At 46.6% G+C, this 19,949-nt stretch overlaps 1 protein-coding gene across 4 annotated transcripts in view; it reads left to right on the plus strand.

Moving 5' to 3' along the window:
* DDR1 (discoidin domain receptor tyrosine kinase 1) overlaps nt 1-19,949 on the plus strand; it is a 104,245-nt gene that overhangs the window by 50,499 nt on the left and 33,797 nt on the right. For all 4 annotated transcript variants that reach the window (XM_056539108.1, XM_056539107.1, XM_056539106.1 and 1 more), the window contains exons 2-3: nt 8,784-8,911; nt 10,566-10,668. In XM_056539108.1, coding sequence (XP_056395083.1) covers nt 8,836-8,911; nt 10,566-10,668 — 179 coding nt within the window. In that variant the 5' untranslated portion in view covers nt 8,784-8,835. The remainder of the gene's footprint in view (nt 1-8,783; nt 8,912-10,565; nt 10,669-19,949) is intronic.

The raw sequence follows: 19,949 nt of genomic DNA on the forward strand, positions 1-19,949 counted from the left end.
TTTTGCAACAGCTGGAGACACACTGTTTGGAAAACACTAGCATAATGATTCTATTCATTTACTCACTGAGCTACTTCTTTGGGTATTAGCTGGATCACCCACTTCTGTGTCACCTCCATGAGTAACGTGAAACTTGGACATCTTGCAGAAGAAATGAATTGTCCAGTGGGATAAGTTTCCATACTTATTATTTAACTTTTTATTTAATCTGTTAAAAACACTTTATTCACACAGCGCAGATGGATCTGACATGTTTCTGTCCTCAATGACCTTCATCATAGATCTTGGATCTATGGTTAAGGTAATTGACAACCGAAATATGTCAGATCCAAGTTTCTAAAGGAGGCCCTGCTCCAGGTCTTCCATGCAGTATAGAGTGTACAACCTGACTGGGAGCAGGGTAAGAAGCTAGATCTGACATGTTTCGGTCCTCAATAACCTTAATCATAGTTCCATGATTAAGGTCTATGAATAAGGTCATTGAGGACCAAAACATGTCGGATCCATTTGCATTGTGCCTTGTTGTACATTTTGTTTGCACTTAAGCATCATTTCTCTGAACCACCCCTGTAACTACATTTTGGAGCTGTTACGCCGAGCGCTCCGGGTCCCCGCTCCTCCCCGGAGCGCTCGCTTCACTCTCCCCGCTGCAGCGCTCCGGTCACGTCCTCTGACCCGGGGCGCTGCGATTCCGCTGCCAGCCGGGATGCGATTCGCGATGCGGGTAGCGCCCGCTCGCGATGCGCACCCCGGCTCCCCTACCTGACTCGCTCTCCGTCTGTTCTGTCCCGGCGCGCGCGGCCCCGCTCCCTAGGGCACGCGCGCGCCGGGTCTCTGCGATTTAAAGGGCCACTGCGCCGCTGATTGGCGCAGTGGTTCCAATTAGTGTGTTCACCTGTGCACTTCCCTATATCACCTCACTTCCCCTGCACTCCCTTGCCGGATCTTGTTGCCATTGTGCCAGTGAAAGCGTTCCTTGTGTGTTCCTTGCCTGTGTTTCCAGACCTTCTGCCGTTGCCCCTGACTACGATCCTTGCTGCCTGCCCCGACCTTCTGCTACGTCCGACCTTGCTTCTGCCTACTCCCTTGTACCGCGCCTATCTTCAGCAGCCAGAGAGGTGAGCCGTTGCTAGTGGATACGACCTGGTCACTACCGCCGCAGCAAGACCATCCCGCTTTGCGGCGGGCTCTGGTGAAAACCAGTAGTGGCTTAGAACCGGTCCACTAGCACGGTCCACGCCAATCCCTCTCTGGCACAGAGGATCCACTACCTGCCAGCCGGCATCGTGACAGTAGATCCGGCCATGGATCCCGCTGAAGTTCCTCTGCCAGTTGTCGCTGACCTCACCACGGTGGTCGCCCAGCAGTCACAACAGATAGCGCAACAAGGCCAACAGCTGTCTCAACTGACCGTTATGCTACAACAGTTACTACCACAGCTTCAGCAGTCATCTCCTCCGCCAGCTCCTGCACCTCCTCCGCAGCGAGTGGCCGCTCCTGGGATACGCCTATCCTTGCCGGATAAATTTGATGGGGACTCTAAGTTTTGCCGTGGCTTTCTTTCCCAATGTTCCCTGCATCTGGAGATGATGTCGGACCTGTTTCCCACTGAAAGGTCTAAGGTGGCTTTCGTAGTCAGCCTTCTGTCCGGAAAAGCCCTGTCATGGGCCACACCGCTCTGGGACCGCAATGACCCCGTCACTGCCTCTGTACACTCCTTCTTCTCGGAAATCCGAAGTGTCTTTGAGGAACCTGCCCGAGCCTCTTCTGCTGAGACTGCCCTGTTGAACCTGGTCCAGGGTAATTCTTCCGTTGGCGAGTATGCCGTACAATTCCGTACTCTTGCTTCAGAATTGTCCTGGAATAATGAGGCCCTCTGCGCGACCTTCAAAAAAGGCCTATCCAGCAACATTAAAGATGTTCTGGCCGCACGAGAAATTCCTGCTAATCTACATGAACTTATTCACCTAGCCACTCGCATTGACATGCGTTTTTCCGAAAGGCGTCAGGAACTCCGCCAAGATATGGACTCTGTTCGCACGAGGCGTTTCTTCTCCTCGGCTCCTCTCTCCTCTGGTCCCCTGCAATCTGTTCCTGTGCCTCCCGCCGTGGAGGCTATGCAGGTCGACCGGTCTCGCCTGACACCTCAAGAGAGGACACGACGCCGTATGGAGAACCTCTGCCTGTACTGTGCTAGTACCGAACACTTCCTGAGAGATTGTCCTATCCGTCCTCCCCGCCTGGAAAGACGTACGCTGACTCCGCACAAAGGTGAGACAGTCCTTGATGTCTACTCTGCTTCTCCACGTCTTACTGTGCCTGTGCGGATGTCTGCCTCTGCCTTCTCCTTCTCTACAGTGGCCTTCTTGGACTCTGGATCTGCAGGAAATTTTATTTTGGCCTCTCTCGTCAACAGGTTCAACATCCCGGTGACCAGTCTCGCCAGACCCCTCTACATCAATTGTGTAAATAATGAAAGATTGGACTGTACCATACGTTTCCGCACGGAGCCCCTTCTTATGAGCATCGGATCTCATCATGAGAGGATTGAACTTTTGGTCCTCCCCAATTGCACCTCGGAAATTCTCCTTGGACTTCCCTGGCTTCAACTTCATTCCCCAACCCTGGATTGGTCCACTGGGGAGATCAAGAGTTGGGGGTCCTCTTGTTCCAAGAACTGTCTAAAACCGGTTCCCAGTAACCCTTGCCGTAACTCTGTGGTTCCTCCAGTAACCGGTCTCCCTAAGGCCTATATGGACTTCGCGGATGTTTTCTGCAAAAAACAAGCTGAGACTCTACCTCCTCACAGGCCTTATGATTGCCCTATCGACCTCCTCCCGGGCACTACTCCACCCCGGGGCAGAATTTATCCTCTCTCTGCCCCAGAGACTCTTGCCATGTCCGAATACGTCCAGGAGAATCTAAAAAAGGGCTTTATCCGTAAATCCTCCTCTCCTGCCGGAGCCGGATTTTTCTTTGTGTCCAAAAAAGATGGCTCCCTACGTCCTTGCATTGACTACCGCGGTCTTAATAAAATCACGGTTAAGAACCGCTACCCCTTACCCCTCATCTCTGAACTCTTTGATCGCCTCCAAGGTGCCCACATCTTCACTAAATTGGACTTAAGAGGCGCCTATAACCTCATCCGCATCAGAGAGGGGGACGAGTGGAAAACGGCATTTAACACCAGAGATGGACACTTTGAGTATCTGGTCATGCCCTTTGGACTGTGCAACGCCCCTGCCGTCTTCCAAGACTTTGTCAATGAAATTTTTCGTGATCTGTTATACTCCTGTGTTGTTGTATATCTGGACGATATCCTAATTTTTTCTGCCAATCTAGAAGAACACCGCCAGCATGTCCGTATGGTTCTTCAGAGACTTCGTGACAACCAACTCTATGCCAAAATTGAGAAATGTCTGTTTGAATGCCAATCTCTTCCTTTTCTAGGATATTTGGTCTCTGGCCAGGGACTACAGATGGATCCAGACAAACTCTCTGCCGTCTTAGATTGGCCACGCCCCTCCGGACTCCGTGCTATCCAACGCTTTTTGGGGTTCGCCAATTATTACAGGCAATTTATTCCACATTTTTCTACCATTGTGGCTCCTATCGTGGCTTTAACCAAAAAAAATGCTGATCCCAAGTCCTGGCCTCCTCAAGCAGAAGACGCTTTTAAACGACTCAAGTCTGCCTTTTCTTCGGCTCCCGTCCTCTCCAGACCTGACCCTTCCAAACCCTTCCTATTGGAGGTTGATGCCTCCTCAGTGGGAGCTGGAGCTGTTCTTCTACAAAAAAATTCTTCCGGGCATGCTGTCACTTGTGGTTTTTTCTCTAGGACCTTCTCTCCAGCGGAGAGGAACTACTCCATCGGGGATCGAGAGCTTCTAGCCATTAAATTAGCACTTGAGGAATGGAGGCATCTGCTGGAGGGATCAAGTTCTCCTGTTATTATCTACACCGACCACAAGAACCTCTCCTACCTCCAGTCTGCCCAACGGCTGAATCCTCGCCAGGCCCGGTGGTCTCTGTTCTTTGCCCGATTTAATTTTGAGATTCACTTTCGTCCTGCCGATAAGAACATTAGGGCCGATGCTCTCTCTCGTTCCTCGGATGCCTCAGAAGTTGAATTCTCTCCGCAACACATCATTCCACCTGACTGCCTGATCTCCACTTCTCCTGCCTCCATCAGGCAGACTCCTCCAGGAAAGACCTTTGTTTCTCCTCGCCAACGCCTCGGAATCCTCAAATGGGGTCACTCCTCCCATCTCGCAGGTCATGCGGGTATCAAGAAATCTGTGCAACTCATCTCCCGCTTCTATTGGTGGCCGACTCTGGAGACGGATGTTGTGGACTTTGTGCGAGCCTGCACTATCTGTGCCCGGGATAAGACTCCTCGCCAGAAGCCCGCTGGTTTTCTTCATCCTCTGCCTGTCCCCGAACAGCCTTGGTCTCTGATTGGTATGGATTTTATTACTGATTTACCCCCTTCCCGTGGCAACACTGTTATTTGGGTGGTCGTTGATCGATTCTCCAAAATGGCACATTTCATCCCTCTTCCTGGTCTTCCTTCTGCGCCTCAGTTGGCTAAACAATTTTTTGTACACATTTTTCGTCTTCACGGGTTGCCTACGCAGATTGTCTCGGATAGAGGCGTCCAATTCGTGTCTAAATTCTGGAGGGCTCTCTGTAAACAACTCAAGATTAAATTAAATTTTTCTTCTGCATATCATCCCCAGTCCAATGGACAAGTAGAAAGAATTAACCAGATCTTGGGTGATTATTTGCGACATTTTGTTTCCTCCCGCCAGGATGACTGGGCAGATCTCCTCCCATGGGCCGAATTCTCGTATAACTTCAGGGTCTCTGAGTCTTCCTCCAAATCCCCATTTTTCGTGGTGTACGGCCGTCACCCTCTTCCCCCCCTCCCTACTCCCTTGCCCTCTGGTCTGCCCGCTGTGGATGAAATTTCTCGTGACCTTTCCATCATATGGAGAGAGACCCAAAATTCTCTCTTACAGGCTTCATCACGCATGAAGAAGTTCGCGGATAAGAAAAGAAGAGCTCCCCCCGTTTTTTCCCCTGGAGACAAGGTATGGCTCTCCGCTAAATATGTCCGCTTCCGTGTCCCTAGCTACAAGTTGGGACCACGCTATCTTGGTCCTTTCAAAATTTTGTGTCAAATTAATCCTGTCTCTTATAAACTTCTTCTTCCTCCTTCTCTTCGTATCCCTAATGCCTTTCACGTCTCTCTTCTCAAACCACTCATCCTCAACCGTTTTTCTCCCAAATCTGTTCCTCCCACTCCTGTTTCCGGCTCCTCGGACATCTTCTCGGTCAAAGAAATTTTAGCTGCCAAAAAGGTCAGAGGGAAAAATTTTTTTTTAGTGGACTGGGAGGGTTGTGGTCCTGAAGAGAGATCCTGGGAACCTGAGGACAACATCCTAGACAAAAGTCTGCTCCTCAGGTTCTCAGGCTCTAAGAAGAGGGGGAGACCCAAGGGGGGGGGTACTGTTACGCCGAGCGCTCCGGGTCCCCGCTCCTCCCCGGAGCGCTCGCTTCACTCTCCCCGCTGCAGCGCTCCGGTCACGTCCTCTGACCCGGGGCGCTGCGATTCCGCTGCCAGCCGGGATGCGATTCGCGATGCGGGTAGCGCCCGCTCGCGATGCGCACCCCGGCTCCCCTACCTGACTCGCTCTCCGTCTGTTCTGTCCCGGCGCGCGCGGCCCCGCTCCCTAGGGCGCGCGCGCGCCGGGTCTCTGCGATTTAAAGGGCCACTGCGCCGCTGATTGGCGCAGTGGTTCCAATTAGTGTGTTCACCTGTGCACTTCCCTATATCACCTCACTTCCCCTGCACTCCCTTGCCGGATCTTGTTGCCATTGTGCCAGTGAAAGCGTTCCTTGTGTGTTCCTTGCCTGTGTTTCCAGACCTTCTGCCGTTGCCCCTGACTACGATCCTTGCTGCCTGCCCCGACCTTCTGCTACGTCCGACCTTGCTTCTGCCTACTCCCTTGTACCGCGCCTATCTTCAGCAGCCAGAGAGGTGAGCCGTTGCTAGTGGATACGACCTGGTCACTACCGCCGCAGCAAGACCATCCCGCTTTGCGGCGGGCTCTGGTGAAAACCAGTAGTGGCTTAGAACCGGTCCACTAGCACGGTCCACGCCAATCCCTCTCTGGCACAGAGGATCCACTACCTGCCAGCCGGCATCGTGACAGGAGCATTGTCTAAAGTCATCTTAACCAGTGCCAGGCTTAACCAGCTCCAACTGTGCCATTTTTGTAGGTGCCAAAACCTTAATCCTACTAATGCAGCTGTGAGTTACACACAAAAGAAGCGCACACACTTGAAGGACCAAGTTGTACATTTTCACACTGAACCAGATTTCTGGGTGCCAACCTGTACACATTGGTCCTCATGTTTTTTTGTGTTTTTGTGTTTTCCATGGTGAGATGGGGCATGTGCCAAACATCTTTCTGACCAATCCTTTACTTTCTGCTTATAATTCAAGATGAAGATATGTTTTTTTATTTTTTCAAATCTAAATTATTTATGTATTTTTCTCCCTATTTTTTTGGCTTTTTTCCAGTTTGTGATTTTTCAGGTTAAATCTCTGGCACACTTTGGCACATTTCCAAAGTTTAAAGTCATGTGGACTACATTCATGCCTATAATAAAAAAGTAAATACAAATTTACTATGAAATGATTATTAGGGTATGTTCACACGTACAGGATCCTGCGCAGATTTGATACGCAGGATTTGTAACTGCAGATTAGAAGCGGTGCTCAGTCAATTAGTTTACAGTGAAATCTGCAGCAGAAAATCCTGCGCATCAAATCTGCGCCGGATCCTGTACGTGTAACATACCCTGTACTGTAAATGTCCCACTGTACCACACATATTACTGCCAGGCACAGTATTCCTGCTATGCCAACTCTGCAAAGGCCTGAGTTTATATCCTTTGCCTATTGGGCCGTTGCATTTTTAGTAGCATCAAAGTTATTGTGCCATGTTTGCGAGTGTCAGACTAAATAGCATTGTTCCCCAGCCTGCGGCGTGTCAGCTTTTGCAAAACTACAGCTCTCAGCATGCCCTGGGGTTGATTGTAAACAGTAATTTTGTGACCTCCATAACAAAATCCGGTGTGACAGTATAACATCACATGCTCATGTGGTGACACAGGGGTGCAAGTTATACTTGTCAAGTCGTGACGCCAGGGAACCATTAACCTCCACGATCTGAGGTGTAGACAGCTTCTCCTGGGCCAGGCACAGGGCAACAAACACATCGATGCCAGGTTATGGATAACTGTCTTTTACTGAGGCAGGAGCAGATGGAACAACACTCGCAGTACAGAGCAGAGTAGAAGGGATACAGTGTAACCTGGGGGAGCCAGGTGGCGTTACTGGGACTTATGATGCTTTTCAGTTGACTCTCTATTGGATATGACAGACTTCAGACTTGGAAATATCCCACACTGGCTACACCACCAGGGTAGAGCTAGTCCCTGGAGCTAGTCCCTGTTTTTCAGAATAATCCCTATTATTTAGAATGTCAAAGATCCTGCTTTGTGCACAGAAGGGGGGGGGGGCATTCCCAAGCTCTGGGTGTACGGTGACGTCTGTCCAGCATCTTCATTTTCAAGCCTCATTCTCTGTGCTCAGCCTCCTCTGCTGCAAAATGGAAACTCCCCTCTGCATCATAACCCCCATGTGGCTGCAGCTATTGCCCATGCAGGGGAAGGGGTCTAGATGCAAAGTGGAGCGCCATTCTGCAGCGGAGGAGGCTTGGCATAAGGGAGGAGGCATTACTGTAAAGATTTTCAATCGGTCTGGCCTCAAGGAGAACGCTGGCTCCACGTGGTGCAGGATACAAAAGGAATGGAGATCAGATAAAATCGAGGTAATTTATTTCCCAAGATGCAACGCGTTTCGCTGCAGGAAAGCAGCATCCTGCCTGATGAAGCTGTTTTCCCGCAGCGAAACGCGTTGCATTTTGGGAAATAAATGACCTCGATTTTATCTGATCTCCATTCCTTTTGTATCCTGTGCCACGTGGAGCCAACGTTTTCCTTGAAGCCAAACCGATTGAATACCTTGCCTACCCAGAGGGCTACGGATACACTACCTCTTGATGCGCTCATTGTTGTGTATGACGTTACACAACCACATCTGGTGAGCTCCTGTCTTATTTCATTTTTATACTGATTATCTCTCTTTTATCACACCAAGAAGCGCTATCTCTTTTCTCCCCTTTAGATTACTGTAACGATGGCAGCCAAACTTCACCGTGCACCAAACTCCTTTATTGACATATACCGAATAATGGAGGTAATGACCAACAGAGTCACAGAGCGAAGACCCGAGAAGTATCATTTTCATCATTGTCACTCGCACTATAAGCCTTTACCAACAGGGTAGTGCGGGTGATACTGATGACAGATTCCCTTGAGTTTCTCGTATGAATGACCTGCTACTAGTGGGGCTCCTAGAAACAAGATTTAGAGGGAATGTACAGAATCTGTTCAGATATTGTCCTAGAACCTCATTGCTGCAGGGTAGCAATCTTTACTGCTGAGTCACCATTTGGTCCTATTTGGTCCTTCCCAGAACTCCAACTTTGCAAGTTCTGGATGATTCACCAAAACTTGATTTACTGGTTTTTGTAATAACTAATGCTACACCTAAAAGACCATTGAATCACATACCACTATATACTGTTTATGTACTGTTTATGCTGTACTATTATCTGACTATAACAGGTAACTCTATATCTTTACAGTAAGAATTATGGATCACAATTTCATGACTCGTCACTGACAGAAGATAAGAAGATGGTGTCTCGTCTTGTCTCCCTTGGTCTCCTCATTGGGGTCTGCTTGGCCGAACCAGATGCTCATTTTGATCCATGTAAGTGTAGAACGGGTCTTCTTGCTCTGGTGAAATATGTAAGGGACTGGAAAACTGGGGAGAAAGGACTAGGGTAAGGACTCACTGGACACTAGGGACAGGGTCCTCAACAACTAAATACTGCAGTAGCACTTAAAGGGGTACTCCGCTGCTCAGCGTTTGGAACAAACTGTTCTGAACGCTGGAGCCGGCATCGGGAGCTTGTGACGTCATAGCCCCGCCCCCTCATGATGTCACGCCCCACCCCATCAATGCAAGTCTATGGGAGGGGGCGTGACAAATGTCACGCCCCCTCCCATAGACTTGCATTGAGGGGGCGTGGTGTCACGAGGGGGCTGGGCTATGACTTCACAAGCTCCAGCATTCGGAACAGTTTGAACGCTGTTCAAACGCAGTTTGAACGCAGTTCGGAACGCTGAGCAGTGGAGTACCCCTTTAAGTTTAGTTTTCTTTTGTTTGGCTAAGCATCATGCATAGTTTTGGCATCGCACAGTCCTATCCGGGCTTGGAGTTGGAGCCTATCACATCAGCCTTCTGCATCCACACCCTTCTCAGGTGTATATAAATGTCCAACCATTCTGCCATTCCTAGATCATGTTTTTTTGTCCCTGTCAGCTCTTCTCTTGTTCCTGCTTTGTTATACTGTGTGTATTTGACCCTTGGCTATTGTCTCCTAACTATTCTCCTGTCTTTCGTATCAGTGCTTTGTTGCTCTCTCTGGTAAACACCCGGCCTGTTGACTCGGAATTTACATTTGTGCATTCCCTGTCTGTCTTTTGACTTTAGCTTTTTGTCTGTAACCCTTCGTATCCCAGCCTACTTTGTTTGACCCGTGTAGAGTTCTGTTTATTTTGACACCCTTACACTTATTTTATCGCTGGGACATTCGGCTAGTTGTAGATCCGCTATTTAGGGTGGATACACAAGGGGTTCAGGGACGCACTATTCCCTGCCCTACGACACACATAGTAAGGGTATGTACACACTACGGACATGTCGCTGAATCTCCGCTCATGGAATTCAGCGAGCGGAGATTCAGCCTGGCATCCGGCGGCGGCGGTAGGACCGCGCGGCACTGTGCCGTCACCATTGACAACTATGCAGTGCTCGCGGACTTCCGCGCAAAGAATGAACATGTTCTTTCTTTGCGCGGAACAATTTCAGCGGCAGAATTGTCCACTGCTGAAATTCTGCAGTGTGAACAGGTCTCTCGGAAACCCATTCACACTGATGGTAACGTTCACTGTGCGGAATTCCGCTGTGTGAATATGCCCTTATGCTCATACACTGACCACCATAGATTAGGAGACTAAATTACTGGATGTAACGACACTTGACTTGCCACTAGACACCAGGCATAGTAATGTTCAGACTTTGCCCGTGATGTTTAACCACTGGAGATTAGAGACAAGGGACTCTTATACATCATAAGATAGGAAATGGGAAACTAAGTACCCCAAATATTAGACCCTAGGTATAGGACCACTAGATTACAAGATACACAGCAGAAAAATAAAACATTGGGACAGAAGTTTGGTTCTTTTTTTTAAGCTTTACTTTGGCCACCATAGGGAAAAGGCAACACTTGGTTTGGTTTTGGCCATAAAATCTGAACACCAGAATCTAACTTATCTGTTTTTCTTGTCATCTGCAGCTAGTTGCCGGTATGCCTTGGGGATGCAGGACAGGACCATCCATGATGAGGACATCACAGCGTCCAGCGCATGGTCTGACTCTACAGAAGCCAAGCACAGCAGGTAAAAGAATGTTGATAGCCTTTAGTATGGTTAACTGGCTTGCAAATGACCTGTGAGGTTGTGGGGCAACAAGGGGCACCTGTGTGTGGCAGGTACTCATGGGCAGTATCTGAGCCACTTATGGGGCATTTAAGTCTTGGATAAAATGTTAAGGGAACCTAAGTGTCTAACTCTCAGGAACGTTGGGACGAGGGGAGTAACTATAGGGGGTGCAGAGGTAGAGGTCGCACTGGTTCCTAAGGGGGCTCCAATGCACATTTACCCCATAAAAGACTTAAAGGGGTAATCCGCTGCTCAGTGTTTGGAACATACTGTTCCAAACGCTGGAGTCGGGAGCTTGTGACGTCATAACCCCGCCTCCTCATGATGTCACACCCCGCCCCTTCAATGCAAGTCTACGGGAGGGGGAGTGATGCTGTCACGCCCCCTCCCATAGACTTGCATTGAGGGGGCGGGGTGTGACATAATGAGGGGCGGGGCTATGATGTCACAAGCTCCTGTCGCCGGCTCCAGCATTCGGAACAGTTTGTTTGAGCAGCGGAGTACCCCTTTAAGACACTTTTTATGGGATGGTGAAGAGTCAAAGGAGCATGGAAAAGATCTTGATACACAGAGAAAATAGATGCTTACCGGCACTAACCCGTACTTAGAAATTAAATAACCGATTCTTCAAGATATCCAATTTCAGCCAAGATGGTTAAATTTTTTTTAATATAATTTATTGGCAAATTGAACGGACAACTTGCTTCGAAAGGGCAACCCTTTTCTTCCTTAGGTCCATTGGACCTGTCGAAGAAAGGGGTTGCCCTTTTGAAGCGGATTGTCTGTTTAATTTGGCAATAAATTATATTTTATATTTTCACCATCTTGTCCGGAATCGGTTATCCTATAATAGTGTTTCCCAACCAGTAGATTTGTCCTATTGATTTGACACAGTAAATGGTGTAGACCTCCTGCTCCTCATCTCGTGACTCGTGTGTTTCAGATACAAAATTATTCAGTTCTTTTTACCGATGTTCCTCATAACGTCAGGACCGTGGAAACAACATTCACCTGTTTCCCCACATGTCTGATCAAATGCACACAAGTGTATTCCCGGGATGAAAGATTCCGAGTAACTTTCACTAATACGGTTCAGAACGGTGGAAGAGATGACATCAAACAGAAGAGTTGCGGGAGGTAGCAAGGTGCCGCACACTCTTTCCGGAGAATTACATTTAAAGTTGATCCCCACATGGTCACCACATGTAACATGAAACACTCTTTGAAGGGGGATGTAAATTTCGTGGAGATAATGCTTAACAATTTCCAGTGATGTTTTTAGATGTTTTGTAGGAGGCCACATATTGGATGAAAACCACATGGGGCATCATCCAAAAATAGCTCAGCTTCTGGGGAAAGTGGGTGACAACCAATAAAGCTGCCATTATGGAACCTACAGGAATTGTCATCCAGCTTTCTTAAAGCGACACTCTGGCCCTTCCTTTATTAATTATTGATTAGGTATTGTTATATAGGAGTTTTATGGGTCTTGGAAAGTTTATGTGTCTTAGCTCTTATGGCTTATTGGTTGTCATCTTTCACAACTTTCGTAGTTGATCTCAGATGGACTTTGATCATGATGGATGCCTAAGGTGATCTCCATTAGGTTCAGATGATCTTGGGAGGTGCAGGTGTTATACACTGCTCAAAAAAATAAAGGGAACACTTAAACAACACAATGTAACTCCAAGTCAATGACACTTCTGCGAAATCACACTGTCCACTCAGGAAGCAACCCTGATTGATAATCAATTTCACATGCTCTTGTGCAAATGGACCAGACAACAGGTGGAAATTATAGGCAATTAGCAAGACACCCCCAATAAAGGAGTGGTTCTGCAGGTGGTTATCACAGACCACTTTTCAGATCCTATGCTTCCTAGCTGATGTTTTGGTCACTTTTGAACGCTGGCAGTGCTTTCACTCTAGTGGTAGCATGAGTCGGAGTCACAACCCTCAGGTAGTGCAGCTCCTCCAGGATGGCACATCAATGCGAGCTGTGGCAAGAAGGTTTGCTGTGTCTGTCAGCGTAGTGTCCAGAGCATGGAGGCACTACCAGGAGACAGGTAGTGCAGCTCATCCAGGATGGCATATCAATGCAAGCTGTGGCAAGAAGGTTTGCTGTGTCTGTCAGCGTAGTGTCCAGAGCATGGAGACTCTACCAGGAGACAGGCCAGTACATCAGGAGATGTGGAGGAGGCCGTAGGAGGGCAACAACCCAGCAGCAGGACCGCTACCTCCGCCTTTGTGCAAGGAGGAGCACTGCCAGAGCCCTGCAAAATGACCTCCAGCAGGCCAAAAATGTGCATGTGTCCACTCAATTGGTCAGAAACAGACTCCATGAGGGTGGTATGTGGGCCCGAAGTCCACAGGTGGGGGTTGTGCTTACAGCCCAACACTGTGCAGGATGTTTGGCATTTGCCAGAGATCAACAAGATTGTCAATTCACCACTGGCGCCCTGTGCTCTTCACAGATGAAAGCAGGTTCACACTGAGCACATATGACAGACATGACAGAGTCTGGAGACGCCGTGGAGAACGTTCTGCTGCCTGCAATATCCTCCAGCATGACTGATTTGGCGGTGGGTCAGTAATGGTGTTCGGTGGCATTTCTTTAGGGAGCCGCACAGCTCTCCATGTGCTTGCCAGAGGTAGCCTGACTGCCATTAGGTACTGAGATGAGATCCTCAGACCACTTGTGAGACCAAATGCTGGTGTGGTTGGCCCTGGGTTTCCCCTAACGCAAGACAATGCTAGACCTCATGTGGTTGGAGTGTGTGAGCAGTTCCTGCAAGAGGAAGGCATTGATGCTATGGACTGGCCCGCCCGTTCCCCAGACCTGAATCCAACTGAGCACATCTGGGACATCATGTCTCGCTCCATCCACCACAGACTGTCCAGGAGTTGGCGGATGCTTTAGTCCAGGTCTGGGAGGACATCCCTCAGGAGACCATCCTCCACCTCATCAGGAGCGTGTCCAGGCATTGTAGGGAGGTCATACAGGCACGTGGAGGCCACACACACTACTGAGCCTCATTGTGATTTGTTTTAAGGACATTACATCAAAGTTGGATCAGCCTGTAGTGTGGTTTTCCACTTTGATTTTGAGTGTGACTCCATATCCAGACCTCCATGGGTTGATCAATTTGATTTCCATTGATAATTTTTGTGCGATTTTGTTGTCAGCACATTCAACTATGTAAAGACGAAAGTATTTCATACGATTAGTTCATTCAGTCAGATCTAGGATGTGCTGTCTTAGTGTTCCCTTTATTTTTTTGAGCTGTGTACTAATCCACCATCGATGCAACATTATATGGCGGTTTTGCAATTTTTTTGATGATACATTGCTCTACTGCAACATGTCTGCCCTTGAAGGGGTTTTCCACCATAAGGGGAATAACCTGCCAGACAGTAATGGACATGCTTAGGAAGGATCTGTGCTTGTCTTTGAGCAAACTGGCTGTGTTGCGAGTCCACTATAAAGCTGCTGCTTTCTTTTAGTTTAATGGCTATTTCCTGTTGGAGTTACCTCCCTCCACCTACAAGTCCCACAATGCCTTGTTTGAAAGTTTGAGTTCACTTTTCTCCCTCATACACATCAGTCACCCCATCCATTAAAGCACAGATGAGCTATGTATGCTGTTCATGAAACTTAAATTCCCTGAAGCCCTGTTGAGAATGATCTCCCTCCTACCCAGTGGTCGCTCCATCCATTGAAGCAGACAGGCTCCCTTTTAACACCTGACTAGTGATAGCAAACAGTCTACACCCTCGGATGGGAAATTCAACTAGCCTCCTTGTAGCTGTACCTAGTATGGTGCACGTACCTCGATGAGCAAATCCTACATGAAGCACCAATAGAAAAACATGGATTGATAGCACCAGCTTCAGGTAAAACTATTCTTCTTTATTAATCCATGACTTAGGCTATATACTAGCTGAAACGTGTCAGATTTTTCTCTGTGCTGCACTTATGTTCTGTAGGATTTTATAAGGGATTAATATTAGAAAGAAGAAAAGTTTTACCTAAAGCTCGTGCTAGAAATTCATGTTTTTCAACATGACTAGTGATGTAATGTCTCGGGCCGCACTGCAACCTGAGAAAACCGACATTAATTTTGTATGCTGCTAAAAATAAACATCGGGGCAAAGATCCCATAAGAATTATGAGACCAGCCATCAAACACAGGCACAGACACTATATTATGAACTACTCTAACTTTATGGCCCCTGTAGTACAGACAAATAAATAATTAAATCCTGGAATATAGAGATCCTGTAAGAGCATCCATGTCTATAGGTGAGCATATACATATGTGTATTGTGCTGCAAAATCTAGCTCAAAAAATCCCCTTCAACTGCACATGTTCTTGACATGAATTAAAGGGGTATTCCGGGAAAAAACATCTTATAACATGTCTGATCGTGTGGGGCCCGCTGCTGGGACCCCTCACAATCTCCCTTCAGCACCCGCATTCTATGCGGGGACTGCGTCTCTAGTTTCGGAAACCTCCGGGTTTCCGGGACTGGGGACGTGACGTGACGCCACGCCCCCACCATTCATGTCTATGGGAGGGGGCGTGACAGCCGTCACGCCCCCTCCCATAGACATGAATGGTGGGGGCGTGGCGTCACGTCCCCAGTCCCGGAATCCCGGAGGTTTCTGAAACTGGAGACGCAGCCCCCGCATAGAATGCGGGTGCTGAAGGGAGATCGTGGGGGGGTCCCAGCAGTGGGTCCCCACGATCAGACATCTGGGGAGCCGTGACGGCCGTCACGCCCCCTCCCATAGACATGAATGGTGGGGGCGTGGCGTCACGTCCCCAGTCCCGGAAACCCGGAGGTTTCTGAAACTGGAGACGCAGCCCCCGCATAGAATGCTGGTGCTGAAGGGAGATTGTGGGGGGTCCCCGCGATCAGACATGTTATAAGATGTTTTTTCCCGGAATACCCCTTTAATTCATGTCAAGAACATGTGCAGTTGAAGGGGATTTTTTTTGCTAGATTTTGCAGCACAATACACATATGTATATGCTCACCTATAGACATGGATGCTCTTACAGGATCTCTACCCTGCAGGATGTTCACACAGACATACCTCTGATGTTTACCTAGTGTATGATGGGGTGAAAGGTCAGAGTATATTGCTGATATCCTGGAACACGCAAGAGAAAGAAATGCAGTAATCACTAGTGCACAGTGAGCCACCTCTGTATGTAAACGTAATAAAGGAACGGCACCAGGGCCGGCTTTAGGGGGTTTGTGACCTGAGCAACCTGCTGGTGGCGTGACATCCAAAGCTTGGGACAACGACTAACCTTAATGATATAGCAGTATTATTCAGACATTTGGTAATATTATGTGAGCACTATGGGGGAGATTTATCCAAACCTGTGCAGAGGAAGAGTGGTGCAGTTGCCCATAGCAACCAATCAGATTGCTTCTTTCATTTTCCACAGGCCTCTAAAGAGGCCTGTGGAAAATGAAAGAAGCAATCTGATTGGTTGCTATGGGCAACTGCTCCGCTCTTCCTCTGCACAGGTTTTGATAAATCTCCCCATATATTGTTGCATGGTGGAATTTTTTAAACTTTGTATAGAGATGTTAGTTGTGTATTGTGCGGTGGTATTATTTTAGCGCTGTATGTGTTGTGTTAGCAATATATGGTTGCATGGTGGTATCATTTGTGCATTGTGTGGTGGTATAATTTTAAGCATTATATGTTGGTATTTTTTCAGCACTGTATGGTGGTATACAGTATTATGTAAGCACCATATGGTTGTATGGTAGTAATATTTGAGTGCTATTATATAATGTCATTTTTTCACAGCTTTGTATGGTGGTATCATTTATGCATTGTGTGGTGGTATCATTTTAAGCATTATATGTTGGTATTTTTTCAGCACTGTATGGTGGTATACAGTATTATGTAAGCACCATATGGTTGTATGGTAGTAATATTTGAGTGCTATATAATGTCATTTTTTTCACAGCTTTGTATGGTGGTATCATTTGTGCATTGTGTGGTGGTATCATTTTAAGCATTATATGTTGGTATTTTTTCAGCACTGTATGGTGGTATTATGTAAACACTATGGGGGAGATTTATCAAAACCAGTGCAGAGGAAAAGTTGCCCATTTGCCCATAGCAACCAATCAGCTCGCTTATTTCATTTTTAACAAGGCCTCTGCAAAATGAAAGAAGCGATCTGATTGGTTGCTATGGGCAACTGGGCATCTTTTCCTCTGCACAGGTTTTGATAAATCTCCCCCTATATGGTTGTATGGTAGTAATATTTAAGTGCTATATGATGTCATTTTTTCACAGCTTTGTATGGTGGTATATTTTTAGAGCAAAATATGGTTGTATCATTTGGGTGCTGTATGGTGGGTGGTATCATTTGGGTGCTGTATGGTGGGTGGTATCATTTGGATATTGTATGTTGCTATTATATTATCATTGTTTGGTTGTATTATCTGAGAATTGTATGGAGCTTTGCATGGTGTTATCATTTGATGTAACTCTGCTGGACCAGTCCCTGGTTCCTCTCTTTTTCCGCTGTGTTCTGCTCCCACCTTCCTGCACCTTCTGTTCTGGCCTATAGAAGCTGCGTACAAAATTAGGCTTTGGAGCCCAATGGGGGTTCCCCTCGGAATTTACTTACTGGTGAAGGGGCCGAACTTCCCTGGGCTCTAGCAATTCAGGCGAATAACCATTGGGCTCCAAAGCCCAATTTGTCTATCTTTTTGAACTCTGATATCTCAATGATCTAATAAGAGGAATAAAGGGGTACTCCGGTGGAAAACTTTTTTTTTTTAAATCAATTGGTGCCAGAAAGTTAAAAAGATTTCTAAATTACTTCTATTAAAAAAAATCTTAATACTTCCAGTACTCATTAGCTGCTGAATACTACAGAGGAAATTCTTTTCTTTTTGGAACACAGAGCTCTCTGCTGACATCATGAGCACAGCGCTCTCTGCTGACATCTCTGTCCATTTTAAGAACTGTCCAGAGTAGGAGGAAAATCCCCATAGCATACATATGCTGCATTGACTCTTCATTGAAAACCGTACGGGTGCATTCACACCACGTTTTTGCAATACAGTTCCTGTATCAGATTTTTGCTGAAAAACGGATTCCTCAAAACCTGACTAAACTGTATCAAAACGTGTGTACAAATTTTTACCCGTAGACGGTTTGAAAAATGATGTCCAGTTGCATCAATTTTTTAAGAAAAAAACTTATACATTTTTAACTTTTCACTCCATTATGAATAAAGTTTCACTTGTTTGATTGAAATTCCAAGAAAAAAAACCTGTCAAAAACCGTATGGTGCAAACCTGATGGAACATACGGTTCTGTACGGTTCCCATCGACTCCCATGTTTAAAAAAAAACAAAAACGTATATGGTTTAATACATTTTTTTCACCCAGACCAAAAACCGTGGCAGGCTACGGTTTTGGGTACAGGAAAAAAACGGACAAAACCGTACAAGACGCAAAATGGATGCAAAAGGATGCATCTTTTGTCATACGGTTTTCAATGGAGAGTCAATGCATACGGTTTTCAATACGGTTCCGTACAGTTTTCACATTGAAAATGTATATGGGAACTGTTTTGCAAAAAAGTGGTGTGAATGCACCCAAAATATGCATCAGGTTGTGTCCTTTTTGGATCCTGTACGGTTTTGTCTGTTTTTTTGCCGTACCCAAAACCGCAGCCTACCACGGATTTTGGTCCGGGTGAAAAACCATATTAAACCGTATACATTTTTCTAAAACATGGGAGTCAATGGGAACCGTTCAGAACAGTATGTGCGTACGGTTACATCTGGTTTTCACCATGCGGTTTTTTACTTTTCTCAGTTTTTTTTTCTTGGAATTTCAATCAAACAAGTGAAACTTTATTCATAATGGAATGAAAAGTTAAAAATGTACAAGTTTTTTTCTTAAAAGACAGATGCAACCGGACATAATTTTTCAATCCGTATACGGGTTAAAATTTGTACACACGTTTTTTTTTACAGTTTAGTCCGGTTTTGAGTAATATTTTCTAATATTGAGTAATATTTTCCCGTATCAGGTTTTCTATAGAAAACCTGATACGGGAACTGTATTGCAAAAATGTGGTGTGAACCCGGCCTTACTGATGAAAACAGTGATTTAAAGGGGTATTCCAGGAAAAAACTTTTTTTTATATATATATATCAACTGGCTCCAGAAAGTTAAACCGATTTTTAAATTACTTCTATTAAAAAATCTTAATCCTTTCAGTACTTATGAGCTTCAGAAGTTAAGGTTGTTCTTTTCTGTCTAAATCCTCTCTGATGACACGTGTCTCGGGAACCGCCCGGTTCAGAAGAGGTTTGCTATGGGGATTTGCTTCTAAACTGGGCGTTTGCCGAGACAGGTGTCATCAGAGAGGATTTAGACAGAAAAGAACAACCTTAACTTCAGAAGCTCATAAGTACTGGAAGGAATAAGATTTTTTAATAGAAGTAATTTACAAATCTGTTAAACTTTCTGGAGCCAGTTGATATATAAAAAAAAAAAATTTCCTGGATAACCCCTTTAAGCGCTTCCGCGGAGCCCGTGGGAACATCTCACAAATCTGCAGAGAAGGAAAGTCTGGCTCAATGTGCTGACAAAGACAATTATTGTACATGGAAGCCATCTTGTCGTGACTTGCCCAAGAATGGCTCAGTGTGTCATGATGAGGCGGAGGTTCTCTCACACATGGAAATCTGAGGAGAGAAATGTGTAACGCAGTGTGAACACGATGATGCTTTGTGCTCAGTTTCTTAGCTATAAGGGGTTTCAGGGAGCACAGCTGTCCCCGGGGCCCAATATCTGGGGGGCCACATAGTTCTGAGATGAGGATTATAAGAAGGTGGAGCAATGGAGACTTCAGATGACACTATGAAGTGATCATACTGACTGATGTAGGATAATGCCCTCCCCCCACACACACTCAGCTACTGCAGAATCTCTTTATGAGAAGGGAGTAAGGAGAAGGACAGACTGTTTCACGCTATTCAAGCGCTTCCTCAAGCCGGTGTACCACCGGCTTGAGGAAGCGCTTGAATAGCGTGAAACAGTCTGTCCCGGCTGTGCTCCCCGCCTCCACCTTGGCACACACCCGATGTCATTGCACGCTTGAATAAAAGCTAAAGTTGGATGGTGAGTGCTGTCCTGATTTCCATACTCACTTTGCCATTATATCTATATGGACATT

The sequence above is a fragment of the Hyla sarda genome, chromosome 9 (genome assembly GCF_029499605.1).
Source record: "Hyla sarda isolate aHylSar1 chromosome 9, aHylSar1.hap1, whole genome shotgun sequence".
Classification (NCBI taxonomy): domain Eukaryota; kingdom Metazoa; phylum Chordata; class Amphibia; order Anura; family Hylidae; genus Hyla; species Hyla sarda.